At 40.8% G+C, this 19,100-nt stretch overlaps 1 protein-coding gene and 1 long non-coding RNA gene across 2 annotated transcripts; one reads left to right on the top strand and one right to left on the bottom strand.

Annotated features, from left to right (window-relative positions):
- The first annotated feature begins 3,554 nt into the window (after positions 1–3,554).
- On the top strand, positions 3,555–4,160 carry LOC111609816. Its single transcript, XR_002753344.1, has 3 exons — positions 3,555–3,586; positions 3,689–3,806; positions 4,039–4,160. It is a non-coding gene; the product is annotated as an uncharacterized LOC111609816 (long non-coding RNA).
- A 5,436-nt stretch (positions 4,161–9,596) lies between these two features.
- LOC102235694 (cold shock domain-containing protein C2-like) lies at positions 9,597–18,039 on the bottom strand. Its single transcript, XM_005814398.2, has 4 exons — positions 17,824–18,039; positions 12,312–12,641; positions 12,064–12,186; positions 9,597–11,027 (listed from the first exon to the last, which is right to left on the bottom strand). The coding sequence occupies exons 2-4, from the start codon at positions 12,497–12,499 to the stop codon at positions 10,865–10,867; spliced, it is 474 nt and encodes a 157-aa protein (XP_005814455.1). The 5' UTR covers positions 12,500–12,641; positions 17,824–18,039; the 3' UTR covers positions 9,597–10,864.
- Positions 18,040–19,100: the final 1,061 nt, after the last annotated feature.

Below are 19,100 nucleotides of genomic sequence, written 5' to 3'. Positions count from 1 at the left end.
GTAAGGAACACGGTAAGGTGTGGTCAAATGAAACCGACATGGTTTCTGAAGACTACGGAGAGGGGTTGAGGTGTAGTTCACCTCCGCAGTCTGTGGACTGTGCTACCAGCTCCAGTGGTAGCTCTACTACCAGCTCCAGTGAAGATGAGGTAGGTAATGCCTGTACTATCAGCTCCAGTGGTAGCTCTACTACTAGCTCCAGTGGTAGCTCTACTACTAGCTCCAGTGGTAGCTCTACTACTAGCTCCAGCGGTAGCTCTACTACCAGCTCCAGTGAAGACGAGGCTAATAATGAAGACCAGGATGATTTTAATTCCAGACTTCGGGTTGTCCAGGTCCTTGCACCAAACATTAAATTCCTGTGGGGCATAGGAGTGCTTGAACAGTCATTGAAACATCTCAATTCGAAGCTTGATCAGCTGAGCTCCGCTGTGGACCGTGGCAGTGCTGCGTCGCTGCGCTCTGAGATTCTTGAGATTCTTCCCCCAAATTTCAAATACATAAAAGACATTGGGGTAGCTGAGAAGCCTGAAGAAGACACGGCTCCTTGTACTTCACTTGAATTCACGTCTGGACTTGACAAAGAGGAAGAGCCCATTTTGCGTCCAGAGAACTCCAGACCTATTGGTACCTCGCAACACCATCAGGTAGGTTTGGAAGAGGACGGGGCTTCTTTGACTTCTGGCCACGCCAGGAGCATTACACAGAAGGTGGATGCTGCGAAGGAGGACAACCCACCATTAAAGCTTAGTTCTGGTACAGTGCTTCCTTCCAGCTTTAAATTCACATTTGGACTTGACAAACCAGAAGAACCCATTTTGCGTCCAGAGGACTCCATTCCTATCAGTGCCTCGCCACAACCTCTGGCAGGTTGGAGAAATTTAGTGACTTTTTGCCGCGCCATTAGAATTCCAAAGAAGGTGGATGCTGCGAAGGAGGATGACACACCATTAAAGCCTAGCGATCAGGTAGGTTCGAAAGAGGACGTGACTCATGCGACATCTGTGACTGGCATAAACGGAAAGAGGACAAAGGACAGTGATGCTGAAGAGCAGCCCCCAGGAAAGAGGACCAGGGACACTGTTGCTAAAGAGGAGCCCCCAGCCAAGAGGAGTAAGGACACTCTTGCTGAAAAGGAGCTCCCTGCCAAGAAGACCAGGGACAGTGTTACTGAAGTGAAACTCCCAGCCAAGAGGACCAGGAATAGTGATGATGATAGACAGGAGCCCTCTGCCAAGAAGACCAGGGAGAATCAAACTGAAGATGTGCTCCCCTCCAAGAGGACCAGGGACAGTGTTGCTGAAGAGGAGCCCCCAGCCAAGAGGACTAGAGACACTGTTGCTGAAGAGGAGCTCCCAGCCAAGACGGCACAGTGAAGATCCCATTTGGGGCGAGGTCCTTCAAAGTATCGGCAGAAGGATGGCATGGAGATATGGTAAAGAATGGGAGGACGAGCCCATTCCGTCAACCCCTCTGTTCATTCCATACCGAAAGACATACCATGAAGATCCTATTCTGTTATCCCCTGTCCTCAGTCCCTCACCAAGGACATCGTGTGGGGATCCTGGTCTGTCCTCCCCCGTCCTCAGTCCCTCGTATAGCATGGCGCGTAAACTTCCTGTGTTGTTATCCCCTATCCACAGTCCCTCACCAAGGACGTCGTGTGGGGATCCTGGTCTGTCATCCCCCGTCCTCAGTCCCTCGTATAGAATGCCACGTAAACGTCCTGTTTTGTCATCCCCTGTCCTCAGTCCCTTACGAGGGACGATGCATGAGGATCCTTTTCTCTCATCCCCTGACGTCAGTCCCTCACCATCGGCGCACTGTGAAGATCCCGTTTTGTCACCCCGCGTTTTCAGTCCTTCACCATCAACACACCGTGAAAATCCAACTTTGTCATCCCCTGACTTCCGTTTCCGGATGGAGACTGAAAAGGACATAGAAGAGGAACCGACACCGTCAACATCTGGTGGAACTACAGCAAGAGTGAGTTCCAGACATGTGTGGTTTAGACCTCGCTACGTTTCAAGTGACTCTGATTAGATTGGGATCCGTAAAAACTGAGGACCTATGTGGGAAGTCACATTAGGACATATCATCATTTCTCTGTTTTTTTTTTTTTTGTTTTATTAAAGCCAATGGGTTTCTAGCAAGCCTGTGGAAGCCTTAGGTAGCGCCTTGCACCGGGGCTTTTCTTTATCCCGCTGCTAGATGTAGCATTTTAGATGTTGAGGATTCTGGCAGGACTCAGGAAGCCTTAGGTAGCGCCTTGCACCGGAGTTTTCTTCGTCTTTGTGTCTTCCTCTCATCTTCCCCATGTTTCAGGGTGAAATAGCGGTTCTTCCCCAAGCGGTGCTCTCCGATATAGTAAATTATTCTATTCTGTTCCTCCACTAATCCACTCTCCAAGGTTTTAATCTTTCAGGTTTTAGCTGCTCATCGCTGGATCCTTTCGTCGTCGTCCATGTGGTTCCTGTCCTTCTGGACCCCTTGTTTTTCACACTGCTTGTAAGTTTTTCCACATTCACATGACACTGCTTGCCTCCTGCTGGTGGTGGGGACCATCAGCTTTACTAAATAAAAATAGAAATAGAAGTTATTAGTAATTTACAAAGTGCTCAACCACATAGAGTTAAAATTTACATTAAGTAAGGAATGCTTGCCTGACAATATGTTGTATCAGAAACCAAATTAAAGCATCAGGACAGTAAGAAATTAGAAGACAAAGGAGAACATAGACAGAATTTATGATTGAAGGATTTAATTAAGAGCTTTTATTCAGAGAGACACTAGAGAACAGGATCAGAGGAAAGGAAATGGAGAGCATGTGGAGTAAAGTTTTATGTAGATAAACTATTAATCTCATGAAACAAATAGTTTATATGGCCAATAGCATGTTCATGTGTTACAACACAGAAGGATCACAAAAGAAGAATAGACATTTAAAAAATACCCGACCCAAGTTCAGACTTCTCAGATTTCTGACTCTCTGATCATCCCAGGTTGGATCTCCTCCGCCTGTAATCCTCCACCTTCAGCACCACCAGTCAGGTGGAGGAAGATAAGAGAACCCAGTTGACAAAAAAAGTAAGAAAACTTATTTTTATTTTAAATGTGGATGAAATTGAGCTCAAATTTCAAAATTGTTCTTCCTTCTGTGAACCTATATTCTATTTGTTAACCCTGTTGTCTTTTCTCTGGATTTCATTTCTACATCAACTCATGTCACATGACATGAGTTGACCAACAATTAAAGCAGAAGACCAGCGCCGCCTGTAATCCTCCACCTTCAACACCACCAGTCAGGTGGAGGAAGATAAAAGAACCCAGTTGACAAAAAAAGTAAGAACATTTCTATCTACGCAACATGACTAATCATTTCAAATATAGCTGCAGAGAGCTGAGCTGACAGTTAGAAACTGTTGCTGTCTGCTGTCCATGCATATTTTCCTCCTTAACTTTATCTTCTCTCTTTATTTCATTTCTCTGTGAACTCATGTCACATGACTGGAGTTGACCAACAATTAAAGCAGAAGAAGACCTGCTCCACCTGCTGATCTACTGGTTGTAACAGCTTGTGGGAAAGGTGAGGACATGATGATGACTTTGATGAGAAAGTCTCTTGCAATAATCCGTGATTTAGACAGAGATTAAGGAATGTGTGTCTGATCATGTGATGATTCGCCAGCATCACTGGACCAATCAGGCGAGAGAAGACAGAGAGGACTGAGGACTAAAACGAAAATACTCTGCCTGCCAAAAAAGGCAGACGATCCAGTGGCCCCAGGTTTACACACCATCTGTTGGTACTAAATACATTTTTTACAACCTTAACTTTTCAGCCATTCTATAGTTGAGATTATTTTCTTAATTATTCAAGAATTGAAACCTTGATTTTCCTTTCTGTTAGATCATATAAGCAAAAAAATAAACTAATTTTAACGTGCAAAAAGTTTATTTACAGTGAGCAACACTAAAACACTTTTATACATACAGTGCAGTAAACAATTCTCATTAAATTCCCCCCCGTTGTGACAGGTTTGAGGCAGACCGACCGCTGGGGAGATGGACCTCACCTGGCACCATTACTCTGGATGTAACAGGTAGGTGAGCAGAAACTGAAGCTGCTGAGACATCTCAGAAAAGTTTCAGCATTTAATGACGTGCGTTGGAACTCTGCGTTTCTCAAATTTGTTCTTCTGTTTCCTTAGCTGGACTCTCCTGTCAATTACAACATCAATGACTCGAGAAGCGGACAGCGAGGTTTCTGGTGCCTGGCTGGAGACGAGATTCTGATTATTCAAGAGCCAAAACAAAACGTCAGAATAAATAGTTAGAAGGCAGATTTGTTTTCTGTTTGTTATTGTTTTCATTATTAATGCTCCATAACACAAAATTCATCAGTGCTGTAACTCTTGAGTTGAATAAAATGTTCTTCTTTCAATCTGTTATTTCTGGAGTCTTTTTATTTTAACCATAATCATTTTTGGAAACGTTATATATTAAAGGAACGCCCACATTTTTAATAGAACTTCATAACTGATCAAAGCACAAACTGGAGAACAGGTTTAAAAGAAATGGTTTTTTAGTGTGAATTCATTTGTAGTTACATAAATACAAAATTCACATCTTAAAAACAAACACAAGCCAGTCACACTGAAAAAGTTTCCTGATGTTGACCTTCGACCCTTACCTTCAACTAATTCAGTGAAATAGATAGAAATGTTACCCAGAGAACCCTCTTTTTCCTCATGGACCCATAACCAATGAAACAAACTGGAAGAACTGGAAGCTGAACCAGTTGGTGGATCAAGTCGGTCAACTCCAAGTAGCCAACACCGATCGCCTTTGAAGCTTCACAGCTCTGACTTATGAAAACCTTTCCTCCAGTTTGAGCCGAGACTGTGGAAGGTTTTTTTTTTACGGCCTGCTGCTTCTTCAGTTGCTGTGAACCAGAGTGACAAACAGGAGGAGTGAGCAGAGAGAGACGGCGCCAGTCAGGACGGCTTTCACCAGCAACACCGTCCAGCTGCCCGGCATGAAGACATGAGACGGACATTACTGGCAAAATAATCTATTACAATAAGAGTTTGGCTGAAATATTTTTGCAACGACTGAGAAATATGAACCCCCCCCCCCGCCCCCCCCCCCGAAAAAAAAACAAAACAAAAAACAACCAAACTTAATCATAAAGTGATTAAGTCTGGTTCTTTGTTGACCGCTACACAGTGGTCAACAAAGAACCAAGACAGAAGCTACAAACCTTTAAGTCACCATGCCGAGTTATGAAACAAAAAGAAAAGCCATAAAGCCAGTTTTCCTCAACAATAAACCTAACAGTTAACATTTGATGATGATGTTGTTTTGAGACCATTTTCAACTAATAATATGAATAGGCGATCTGTCCAGGGTCAGCAGCCCTCATGACCCAACTATAGGGATAATTGATGATAATTAATGGATGGATAAATGTGCTCTTAATGTAATGTACATTTGTCTCCAAAATATTGATTTGATTCATGTTTTATTACTTTTGTTTGAGATAGATTGGGTGTAAGGATAGATAAATACATCTCCATAATGTTTCCTTATTGTTGCTTATTCTAGATTGTTTGTTACTAATATAATTTTAAATAAAGATTTAATACAGATTTGAAAATAAAAAAGTGACTTACCACGTGACAGACATACAACGTGACATATCACGTTTTGTAGCCATTTCTTTACTATTTAATTTGTATTTTTAATGTTGAAAGTCTTCTTGGGTGTTTTAAAAGGCGTTGGCAAATAAAATACGTTATTATTAGTATAATTATTATAACACGGTCGGTACAGGAAATAGTGTCACTAGCGCCCCCTTCATTTCCGGAATGAAATAGTCACATTTCCATATAAGGTATGAGACTGACAGTGGTCTGTCCCCGCCCCTTTCTGTTTGCTGCAGCGAGGTGTACTTGGCATAATGACCAATTTTATTTCAAAAATCTGACATTTTCTAATATATATATATATATATATATATATATATATATATATATATATATATATATATATATATATATATATATATATATATATATATATATATATATATATATATATACTGCATCTAGACTATCACATTAAGTTTACTACAATTCCCAGTAAATGTGCAGATAGTGTGGGTAATGTAACATGAGACACAGGACTAGCAGAGGCGTCATTTAGCACAGTGTTAGCTTATGGTAAATGACACATCATGTTCCTGCCGAACAACAATACAAAACGAGACGTCACTATGTACTTACATCTCCATCATCTGCAGATTTGTGAAGAACAGTCCAAGTCTTTTGGTAAATCCTACCTGGTTTTCCGGTAGTTGTCAGAGCAGAGGACACCTGACCTCCCTAGACTAGAGTGATTTGCAAAACAAAAACTTTCTCTGGCAACATCGCAGAGACATTGCCATCAAAACTAAAATGAAGCTACGCATCTCTGTTGCCAGCGACTGGGAGGAAATGCATGAGCTCCATGCTCTGTACTGCAGCACATCGCGAAACATTTTCATATTCCAGGAGCCATTGTGCAGCGGGAAGTGGGTGGAGCTCCACTTGGGTTGCCAGGTGAGGGGTTGGGCACGTCTGGGGTTGGTAGGCAACAAAATTGTGACGCAACAATTTAGAGGTTTTTGAAACGGGCCTTTTTGCGGACACCAGCAGAACATCTACTTATTCTGAAAAAACAGCTTTTTTTGTTGTTGTTGCTCTTGGGACTGTCTCTCGAAGCAGGAGATACAAATATGGTCGTACAGATACATGTAAAAAGTGAATTTTGCAAGTTGTGCATGCAAAATTATTTGTACAACGACGTCCTCTAGTGGACGGTAAAGGAACAGGATGGACAACTCGGTATGAAACAAACCTGTTTTCCCTGTAAGGCGCCTTGAGATCATGTTTGTTGTGAAGCGACAATATAAGGATAAAACTACAGAATATGTGCTTGAGTGTCTTGACGCTGACAGAGTACCTGGAAATATTGCTCAAACACACTTCTGTGTATGCAGCTGTAAGCTTTATTTAACGTTTAAACAAGAAACGACAAATATCACAGTGATCTGACAAAAAAAAAAATTAAAACAAATAAAAGTGCTCCAACAACACAATCAGACTTGTTTCTCTCCACAGTACAGACATCCAACAGATAAAGAGTGCCACTGTAATACTAGATCACTCTAAAAGTGAGAACTCCAGGAAGGATGAGAGATGAGACAACAGCTCCCTCTACAGGCGTCGCCTGGGTTACTGCATGATGAAACTGAATTAGCACATTCTCAACTAAACATACAACTCGTAAAGAACTTGGCGAAAGTCACCATCTTGGACATCATTCAGTTATTAAAAGTTAGGCAAAGATAAAGTAGAAATTAGAAAATCGTGTTGAGTTTTTTTCTCTTTTTTTTAAGATAACATGACAGTCGGAAGGAGATTTTAGCAGGGAAGGATCATCAGAGTGAGATGTGCAGCGTTTAAACAGCTTAAAATTACACAAAGACATAGAAATACAGTGTTTAATTGCTAAACCAATTTTTTTCATAGTTACAAATGAAAATAAATAAGTACATAAATAAGTTAAAAAAAAAATTGTACATCTGGAAGCTTTACCTGTGTTTTTATTGTCTGTTTCACAGTCTCCATATGACATAAGAAACTTCCACACAAAAAAAAAAAAACAGACAAGAAAAAAGTCTGGTGTTTATTATTTTAAGGTACAAACTAAAAATGTGTCTATTTTTTATTGTAACAATTAGAAAACGTAAGATGTACGTAATGCTGTAACAATGTCAGGAAATCAAGATTTTTAACATTTTTTTTATTAAAACCAGAACAGCTGTTTTCTTTCAGCAACAATGTGTCAGAATTAGTTCAGCAATTTGTGAAATATGCTTATTTGCTGACTTGGCAAGAACTAAACAAAAATAGCTGCTTTTACATTTTATATACGCTACATAAAGCAGCTAATTAACTTAGCAACACTACGCTGTTTGCTTTGTCAATTAAATATCAAACGCTATGCTCAGTTTGAGATTCCAAATGATATCTAAAAATACTATGTTTATATGTGGTAGATGATCAAAAATGACTTCTTTTCCTATTTGCTGTAGAACATGTGTAAATGGCTGGCTGCAGTTAGCTTAGCTTAGCATTATCTTCTAACAATAAAAGATTCAATGGTCAGTTTCTGGTTCAAAATGATACTGAGTTCTATGTGTTAATGTGTCTGATGTTCACAATACGCAACGGTTTGCTGTTGTGCGTAAAATATTCTGACTTCTGCTGCTAAACTCAGCTTAGCTGTTTTCTTCTACCAAGTTGAAAAAAATGACAATAAGACCTTTTTCTGCTTTATGATGACATTTTGTTTGTTTTTATTGAATGTGCCTAATGTTCAGAAAAGGCAAATATTTTCCATTTGAACTTTATATTGAATTTTATTTCCAGCTAGCTAGCTTAGCTTAATGTATTATTTTATTGATTAAAGATGAGACATTAAGCTAAGTTTCTGGTATTATTAATTCAAAATAATATTTTTAGAGTTTTAAATGTTATGTTAAACTAAGCTAACTAGCCATGGGCAACTTAAACTAGACATGGTTAGCTTAAACTAGACATAGGCAGCTTAGTAACTCACAGGTGTCAAACTCCAGGCCTGGAGGGCCGCTGTCCTGCAACTTTTACATGTGCCTCTGCTGCACCACCTGAATAGAATAATTAGGTCATGTTAAGGAAAAATGATTATTTTTAGTGCTTAATACCGTTAATCTTACGACATGTGTAAAAGTTATATTCAATACTCTTATTTGGAACAGGTTTTGTCTGAGATGCGGGATGGGGCCGAATGAGCAGGCATTCAGACAAGCAGGGGCCTCCCGCTGTCACACAGAGCCATAAAATTAGCATTCCGATGGGGCAGAAGTACGGGAGTTTGGGGGAAGAGACTTCAGAGGTATCTGCGAAATCTCATCTCAGGACCTTTCGGCGCCAGGGATCCGCCCGTACCAGACAGGGATTAGCACTAAGTGGTCCGCCCTTTTGCTTAGACAAAAACCAGACGGCCCTCCAATCTTTGCCGTAAATCAGGGAGGTTCTTAAGTTTCTCTGAGTCCCTACGGGAGTTTCTAATTGGTCGAAGAACGGAACGCCTTAATTGAATATATTAAATTGAAGAAACACCCACTCAGTATAAAATTTCGTGTCAGCGCTAAAAATCCAGAGAGCGGCCACTATTTTTTGCCTTTTTGTTTGTCTTTGTTTTGTGTTTGTCTGTCTTCCCCTTGTCTGTCTTTATTTTTATGAGAAAAATGCATATCTCTGTTCCTCTGCAGTTTTGTTGTTGATTGCTTTGTATGAGATTAAACTCTGTGATCTGTGACGTCAACACGCTTTGTTGTTTTCACTTTAGCAGCACGCCGCCACTCGCTGAGGATCCCGGGAAAATTAAAGAGGATAGAGCCAAACGTTTTGTCCAAAATTAACATTAAATTATCCTCTTTTTTAACAGTCATTAGCAAGGCTCTGCAGAACTGATCTACACAAGAAGGAGGTAATTAAGCCATTTTATTCCAGTGTTTTGTACCTGTGGCACATCTAAAAACTGCAGGACAGCGGCCCTGGAGGACTGGAGTTTGACACCCCTATAGCTGCTACAAAGCGACCTAGCAGCTAAGATAACTTCCTCCAACAAAACCGTATGTTTCTTCAAAATCTCAAACTATTTCTTTTCAGTTCACTTTCAGGTTGTGAGCAATGGTTTGCAATGTGCTGACTTGAAACTTTGTATTTCTTCCTTACATTCCCTAAATAGCTGCATCACTGCTCAATCCTTCACTTCATCTCCTACCCTTACCCAGGACCTGTTACCGTCGCCATGTTCCTCCCTCTAACCTAAACCCTCTGGCCTTGTTTTCCAGTGGCAGGCTAACATTATACCATCTCTACCACAGAAAACATGTGACCGTCATAGGACCTGGCTACAATGAAACTGGACCTACACCCTTATCTACTAACAGAAAGTGCTACAATACTGAACTAAACTGTCAAGCTCGACCCAGCTGCTGAGGCCAAAACGTCTTTAGAACAAACAGGATGTCTGTGAAACCAAACTGCTTGTGTGAGTACACTCAATTGGTGGTTTACCGGCATAAAGAACAACCTTGAAAAGGTTTTGACTTATGAATATGTTCTTGTAATGTTAGAAGAAAAAAAAAAAAGCATCCGTGAAAACAACTAGTTTTTTCTCCCTACAACATGCAGTCTGTAAACAGAAAAAACAGAAGGGTAAATATATTGTGTGTGTTTAATTTATTTTTTTAGATTTGGCAGCACAGTGTGCGCCAGTTTCCAGCATGAAAGTAAAAGAAAATAGCTCTAGCAAGCTGGTCCCTTGAATTTGTAAGTCACATGGTTCCCACTGGCAGTCAATGAGCCAAAACCGTTTCCCGTTTGATCTGAGCTCGTTTTGGCCTCTTTCACACGTCCCAAATAAACCGAGACATCACATCCTCAAAACCAACTAACACACGTCCTATCGAGGTGAAATGAGTAACATTTGCGGTGTTACTTTCCGAACTCGAGGCTTTGACGTAAAAGACGTAAATCCTACAGACGACCCCATAAACCTTCACTAGAAAAACATTCAGATACATTCAATGCTTAACTTCAAGCCTAACGGCGCACTTTGCCCTCCGTACCAAAACATCTGTGGCCCCGCTTGTACCTCTCCGAAAGCTCAGATTGCCCTATCTGCCACACCACAAAAACATAAAGCCTAAAATTAAAAAAACCCTAATCCTCCGTTACGTTCTCGCCGTGACGCCCGAAGCGCTCGTCTAGGAGCTGATGATCTGACCCGACCAGGTCTCGTGCTTGGTGCCCGGGTTCAGGTGGGTGATGACCACTTCCACAGCCTGGACTTTCTGGTTCTTGGGCGGGATCGGACACACCTTGTATGTGACCTCGTCTCCTTCCATAGGCACGTACTCCCCGTCAATGCTGTCCAGAGGGGAGAAATTACGATAAAATAAGACCTGCATAAAAGTCAAAGGCACAGCTTGAATAGACCTTTTCACCTGAGAATGGATCTGAAGCTGTGCGATTACAAATTAGAGAACATCCCCAAGCTCACTTTGAGAGACCTGTTACTCTTAAATTATATATAATGTTGCTTACTCTCATCTCCCACCAAGTTGATCAGGTCTGTTCATTTTAAAAGCAAAAATATTTACAATACTTAGTTTTGAGTAGAGCTGAAACGATTCCTCGAGTGATTCGAGTACCTCGATTATTAAAATTCCTCGAGGAAAATGTATCTGCCTCGAAGCCTCGTTAAATTATGTTTTATTATTTAGCGCGCCGTGTTCCGGCCGGGTCATTATTTTTGGTGGGCAGCGCAGTCACTTCCGCCTATGAGTTGTTGCTAAGTGCTAGCAACATGACGCTGAATTGCCTGGCGTTTTCAGAGGTTTTGGGAAGAAATAAGCATTCTTAAATTGTGTGGGGCGATGTTTGGCGTACGACAGTTTTTCAGCTCTCGGGACCGCGTCCTCAGTGTTTTGGAGCGAACGGTAGGAAGAGCGCTGCGGGTGTACGAGAGAGAGAAAAAGAGAGGGGAGAGAGAGAGATCTGATTACGCGATTAATCGTAAAAATATTCTATAGAGTACTCGATTACTAAAATTTTTTTTTACAACAGCCCTAGTTTTGAGCACAATGGTAATGGAAAGCAGCTACTGGAATCGCAGAAAAAGTACAGCGCACAATATTTCCCCAAAGTCCGTTGAAAACCATGAAAGTAAATAGGTGACAAAGATAGATTCACTCTCTGAATTTTACATTTTCTTGTAAAATTTAAGAAAATGAATTTCCAGGATTATGAAGCAACTGGAATGTTACCGCAAGGAAAATGACAATCTAGCGCTGAGAAACGAGGACACGACATAGTTTGCCCCAAAGCGACGGCCACTAGCTCTAGAGGAGTCAGCAGAGATTGCTTAAAATGAAGGACGGTGTGCTTGGTGAGGAAGACTCACTCAGAAATGTGAACGAAGATGTCCTCTCCTCCATGCGTAGGACGGATGAATCCATGACCCTGAGATCTGGAAAAGTTTTTACACACGCCCTTAAATACAGGACCTGATCTGGCTCGTACTGTCCTGCAGAGAGAGAAAGACGCAGACATGGACAGGCTGATTTAATACGATGGTCGTTTGAAGCTCTTTCTTAAGAGAACCAAGAGAAAAACACAAAAGACAAACTCGTGCACTGTGTTTTTACTCACGCTGAGTATGTGCGTGTGCGTTTTGTTGGCAGTGGGCTGGGTAGCTCTCCAGGCTGAGGTGGTTTCCTCTCCCTCTCCCAAACACGGCTGCCTTCCCTCAGGAAAGGAAAAGAAAGCTGCAGGGGAGTGCGGGGGGACGTCAAAGGCAGCTGGGGGTCTGTCGGCAATGACGGGTCGGTGCCCGACATCTTGGCTTGGCTTAGGGTTTCCGTGGCACACAAAGAAGAAAAGGGTGGAGGGTTACACCTCCCGCATGGCACGAGGGTTTCTGACGGGGAGAGGAAGCCCAGAGAGGAGCTTTTCCAGGTGGACGGATGAAGCTACGACACCCTGGAGCAGAGAAGACAAAAATAAATGGTGGAACGTTTGTTGAAAAGTCAGGCAGCGTGAAAAAGGGTTCAATGAGACCGAGGTCAGGAATGCAGGACATTCCTTCCTCTCTGCTCCAAATTCTGGACATAGTCTGACAAACCCTGCTCTGTGGAACAGAGAGTTTGGTCACTTTACGTTGAGATGCCACCCACAACATCATGCTGCCTCCACCAAAGGTCTGGCGATGACAAAACCAGTGACATCACAAACCAACATTAACAAGAAACCCTGTTGAGGCCCCTCATGTACATTTGTTTTGTCTGTAGGACCTAAAGGGTTGTGAAGGATGACAGATTTTTCTGAGTTGTTTTAGAATTGTATGGTCTGCCTGTAGTTTCATAAACAGCACCAAAGGAAGTGAATGAAGGCGTTCTGTCCGTGTTGGACAAATATTGAATTAACATTTAGAGCCATCTTGTTTGGATCGGTTCTTCTCCCTTTACGGCGGAGGATGGTTGATTACAGCGCAGGTCATTTCCAATAAGCTTCATAGCGTTGAACTGGAATGGTACACGCGTACGTCAAGGGCAAATGTTAGCAATTGGGTGACATTTAGAACCTCAAGGAAGCCTACAGAAAGCAATCATTTTTCCATAGCGGAGGGTCCAGACCGTCTGAACAAAGCGAAGCGTAGAGCAAGGTATGTACAATGTATTTTTTGATCAATTAGTACCTGGACAGGAAGAAAGACATGAAATAAGATTATTATTTTTTTGCTTCATATTCTGATTTAGCTCTCAGTTATCAATCCACATTGGTGAATGGAAATGAAATCAGTTATGAGGACTTTGAGCTTTGCTCGCTCTTTTAAACACACTAGTATCATGTCTGAAGTTCTCAGCCCACCATTTGAGACCAGAAGAGACACACTGCTGCTGTTATGAAATGAGTCATCATCGTTTGGCATGAATCAGACATGTGGATAATAGCACATGAAAAAGTTTTATCATTAGGCACTGTCATGAATCAAGTAAAAGTAGTACAACTTCCAGCAAAAAGAAATTCAAAAAAGGTCATCCTTTTTGCAGCTTATCTTTTTTTGTCTTTTTCAGTTTTTATTTTCCCCAATCTGTCATCATAAAGCGTACATCACCACTAAAGGGTTTTAAAGTTGTGTTTCCAGTAGAGGAGTGACTGCACATTTTGGCATCAATCCAATAACAAGTAAATACAGGGCCAATACTGATACCGATACTTTTTTGTAGTCAAAGTTTGACATATCATCAAACTTCTGACCTTTTGTAGTTTTTCCTTTTGATTACTTGGTGCCACATTAACGTGACAAACAGTAACAATAGAAAAAAAGTTTATGTGCATTGTTCTTCTGCAAAAAATTCATTCGAGAGCAAATCAAACCAAAGTCATCTTTGATGTAGAGTTGAGTGAAACAAAAAGCATTGATCTTACCACGCTAGTATCAATCCGATACCGACTTGGTATCGATATTATTGATCTTTTGGATTGATGCCTCTGGCTGGTTTGTGGAAATAAAGCCAAGTCTGTCATAGCTTGTGGCAGCTAAAAAGACCCCGATATGAAATATAACGTGAAAACAATCCCCTTCAGGATCCTCTGATCAGACATTATTAGATAAAAAGCATTACTTCCACAACACTAACATTAATTGCGGTTTATTCAAAGATGAGCTGCTCATTGGATCGTTTCATAACAGCCGTTCCTGAGCACAAATGAGCTCAGTCACCCACTTGACACAAACCAAATTATCCCGTCACAACAGGGAGAATTGATCTGTATCGTTAGTCGGCTCATTATTATGACAATCTGTGCACACACTGATAACTGCAGGGCATCGTCGAACAAAGGTTCAGCGCTCACACCGAAACCTTGTTTGTAATGAAAACACAGCTGCGGGTGGAAGAGTCTCCGGCTTCATCAGAGGCCGTATACAGGCAGGCTGAAAGCCTGAGAAAGACTCATGAGGTAAGTGTGTGTGTGTGTGTGTGTGTGTGTGTGTGTGTGTGTGTGTGTGTGTGTGTGTGTGTGTGTGTGTGTGTGTGTGTGTGTGTGTGTGTGTGTGTGTGTGTGTGTGTGTGTGTGTGTGTGTGTGTGAGAGAGTGATTCCCGAAGGCTCCAAGCAGCACACTTTGTGCCTCTTCCCATCAGTCTATATATAGTTCAGTGTGGTTGGATTGGGGCCATTACTGAGGTGGACTAGAATGTCCAGGCAGGAGACCTGAAGTCTTACTCACGCATTCCTTAGATTAGAAATGAAGTGTTTCAGCTTCAAATCTGAGGTAGATTACGAGACATCTGAGCAAAATAACTGATGTTGTGTTTCATGAAAGACGCGTGTTTGAGCAGAGGTTTTGCAGATTTCTTCTGCCTCGTTTTCCCTTTTTAAATTTAAGTATTTTTGGCTCATCGAACACAATTCGGTATCTATAATGGCTTCTTGGGAGGGTCGTTGTAGGAGTAACAACCCTGAAGTTTGGAAATTAATCTCATACATTTTGTAGAAAAAAAAAACTTGGAAATTACTCAGCTCCAAACGTCAAATTTCTTTCAATTTTTGAAATTTAGGACATTTTGAAAAAGCAAAAGAAAAAAAAAGTGGACCTTTGAAACTCAGAAATTTAACTTTTTCTAGAAAAATATTGAGGTTTGTCTAAAATTTCCTACTCTTTTCAAGCAAATTTTTGACATTGTAAACCTTTTAGATTGAATGTTTCAAGCAGAAATGTACTCCTCCTTTTCTTTCTTCTATCTGCAATGGTCCTAATATACCAGAGGAAGAAAAACAATTTTAAAGTGATCATTTTTATTTCATCTTTAAGGGAAAAAAAGTCAGCTGAAGTATAAAACTAACTAAGCATATTTGCATTACCACAACCTGCCTTGTTTAACAGATAAAAACTAATTAGCTGTACACACACATGCATGTACACACGGTTCATTTTGTCCTTTTTTTTTGTTTCCCCTAAACTTGATATTTATGCTCATTATCTATAACCTGTGTTTGAAACTAAAGTCAGACTTCTTTCATTGCCACAAAAATTTGGTCAATAAAGCGAGAAAAACGTAGTTATTCCAAAATATGTCAATAACAATATATACAGTAATAGACACGTGATCAATAATAATATAGTCATCAATTTCACTGAACGCTGATTCAGAACTGCACAGCATTGTGGGGGATGTAGGCAGAGGAAAGACTTTAGCCGCTCAACCTCTAGCGGCCAGCCAAGCAAGGTGGGCGGCATCCAAATTCTTTTATCATTTTCTACATATTTATTTTAAAATAATAATAGTTAGCAGAGACTTTGTCAAGTTGGCGGTAGGGATGGATCCGATTTCTTTCTGCTCCTCTTGCTCCCATGCTCAGCCACTTATGTGTGCGTCTGTGCATTAGTGTCAAAATGCCAAGAAATAAATGTCATCAACAATCCTACAGCCATGAAAAAAAAAATTATAAACCATTTAAGCTGTAGCAAGGTAATGGCTTTGTGAGCGTTAACTTGAAATAAAAAAAAAATGACAGTGTTGATTTCAGCAATTCCAGTTGTTTTCTACGAAAAACTGTCAGAGCCCATTTAAAGCTCAATCTGCTCTGATTGGTTTAGAATGTGAGAACATGATCTTATCTTGTACTTTGTACAAGATTTGTGCACAATTAATACATTTCTAAACTAATAGCCAAAGCCTTTGTGAAGTTTTAATATCCATAAAGGTTTTAGGTCCGCCCTGTCACAATTTGGTTCCCTGGTTTTCCAGGAAAGAAGGCGAGATTTCTATGGCTGGATGTTTTGTACTGACCATCTGCCCATTTGTACCAACCAAAAATTATTTTAGAAACTCAAAACCGGGGGTCTCTAGAGTAATTTTGAGTTATGGTTCATGTCTGAAACAGCTCTTTAGTTTTAACTTTAAGAGCCCTTTAATTGACAGACTGCTGCGTCCTAAACGGACAAAGACGCGTCTTCACAGATCCTTCCTCCCAGCTGCTGCTAGACTTTATAACCATCACTGCTCCAAACAAAATCAAACACAATAATTGTTTACATTCTTGCTGTTGTTTGCAGTATTTCCATTTCTTGTAAATAGTCTGTTGTTTTTTTATGCACAAATATACAAGCACATTTTGTAAATTTCTTTAAGATCACGCTCCTCAGTTGAACAATTATTTTAATCTCTAGCATTCTGGTTGTTTTTTTATATATAACATGGTGTTATCTTATTGTGCTGTAAATTTCCCCTTACTGTTCATTTTTGTTCTGTTTTTAATATATATGTTTTAACCTTTGTGTGAATTTGTATGCTTCTATTTGTCTTTCACTTTGCTGCCGAGGCACCTGGACTTTTCGCACTGAGAGACAGTAAAGAAAATTTCTATGTTTTGTTTTGGGGGGGGGGGTTTCCCTGCTCCAGTCCGTGTAAATTAAAGATGGCTGACGTTTGCAGGTGGTGCAGATGCAGTGATGGAGAACACGTACTGGAGTCACAGAGGAAAGGACGGATCTGAGGACTGCTGGAGGAAATCGGGCAATAAATAATTCACAAACTTGACTGGCTGAGTTAGCCCACTTGTAAGACTGCCAGCAGGCCAGGAGTTGGACTTGAACGAGTCTGCAGTGAATGTTTCACACTTCTCGCTAAAACACGTCATTAAAAGGGGTTTCATTTGCAGATTTCAGTACTGAAGGGGGAATAAAGAGGGCCAAACGCACCACCCAAGTGGAACCAGGACACAGTGGCCATCTGCATCAGTATGAGGGACACGTCAACTCCTCTAAACACACACACACACACTCACTCACTGTCTTTAAACTTTAAATTGGCCGTTTTAAGGGACAAGTGGCCCGTTTTTGTGGTCTAATCTGACGGAGACTGAGATTAGCAGGACTAAATGATTTAATAGGCAACACCAACCCTTCAGGCGGACTGTTTCCAGAACATTCTCTCACTGTGGAAGCGGGAGACAAGAAGGGAAGAGGATGCCTGTGGACAAAAACCTCATTTCTGCCGTAAAAGGACGTTCTCTCACGTGGAACAAATATCACTATTTGTATTGTCATGTCGGAATTTTAACCAGCTGCCATCATGTTCAGACAAGTGACCGGTTGAAAGGATAAAGAACAAACAAAACATGGGGAGGGAGGGAGACAGATGGACGATTACTCACCGTTAAAAACGTCGCGCGGACGTCAAAAAGGTTTCTTCTTCTTCTTCTTAAATAAGGCAGTTATGTAACTAGATCCGGCGAAAAGGTGCGGGAACATGAGCTGAATGAGTGCGGGGATTTTGGTATGGATGCCTCTGACACACACACACTCACACACACACGCACACACACACACGGAGAGAAAGGCAGCGAATGAAAGAGGAGGCAGCAGAGACGGGGCGCGGGGAGGGGAGGGAGAGCTCCAAACAACAGCCGGCTTCACGATACCACAGTCAATTCTTTGTTGTCAGAATGGATGGAAACAATCAGCGGGGCTTTAAGGACAACACTGTTTACGACATGACTGCTTCATGTGATCATATGTGTCTTAATATTTAACTTAAAAAAAAAAAAAAGAGTCACAGCTGTTTGGTACGACGGCGTAGGTATTATGGCCACTGTAGATAGAGGGAAAAATGGAAGAGTACATTTCCGCCAAAGAACTCCGATATTTTTAGATTAGTCTCAGAAATAAAAAAAAATAAAAATAAACCAAAGTCATTTCTGGACTTAAAAATACCAAAATTTACTAGGCAACACCTCAGAAATTTTGTCTAAAATAAATTCGGAAAAAAAAAAAAAACCTTGCAGATTGACGTTTTTAATAACCTGTTTGAAACAAATAAATAAATGGCAATAAAAATTCAAAAAAATCGACATTTTAAATTTTTGGAGTTTGAAAAAGTCGAAAATGTTCCGAGTTTTGAATCACTTCTTTCCACGGCGTTATTTATTTATTTTTTTTACAGAGATGTCAATCTCATTTTCATCTCGGGCCATCAAGATCATAAATGTCATCAAAGAGCCGGTTGTGGCAAAACGTATTGATAAGACAACAAACTGTTAAAAATGATGTTAAACAGCTGCAGGTGCATTTGATGAGTACTTTTTAAAGTTAAGTAATATTTAACATTTCACACTGGTGTAATTTGAAAGTATCCAGATGATAAGCACACAGTCTTTATCTTGAGGTTCTATGTAAGCACACTTCTAGAGAAAACGGGCCACATTACAGGACGCCAACAGTAGTTTTGGCCTTTTTTTTAGTTCATCATCTGAAAATTAAAAGAGAATCACTATTTAGATGCAGAGACCAGAACTGACCCGAGTCCAAATTGCTCAAAGAAATTATACATGCACACTGGGAAATATTGATTTATGATCCTGAATCCAGATTACCAAGATAATCGTGGAGAATCATTTGAATTTACTGGTTCCTGGTTAGACCTTCCTCTTGA

This window comes from Xiphophorus maculatus, chromosome 10 (assembly GCF_002775205.1).
Source record: "Xiphophorus maculatus strain JP 163 A chromosome 10, X_maculatus-5.0-male, whole genome shotgun sequence".
NCBI classification, from domain to species: domain Eukaryota; kingdom Metazoa; phylum Chordata; class Actinopteri; order Cyprinodontiformes; family Poeciliidae; genus Xiphophorus; species Xiphophorus maculatus.
Note: the sequence above shows the minus strand (reverse complement) of the source record. Positions and strands in the feature narration are given on the sequence as shown.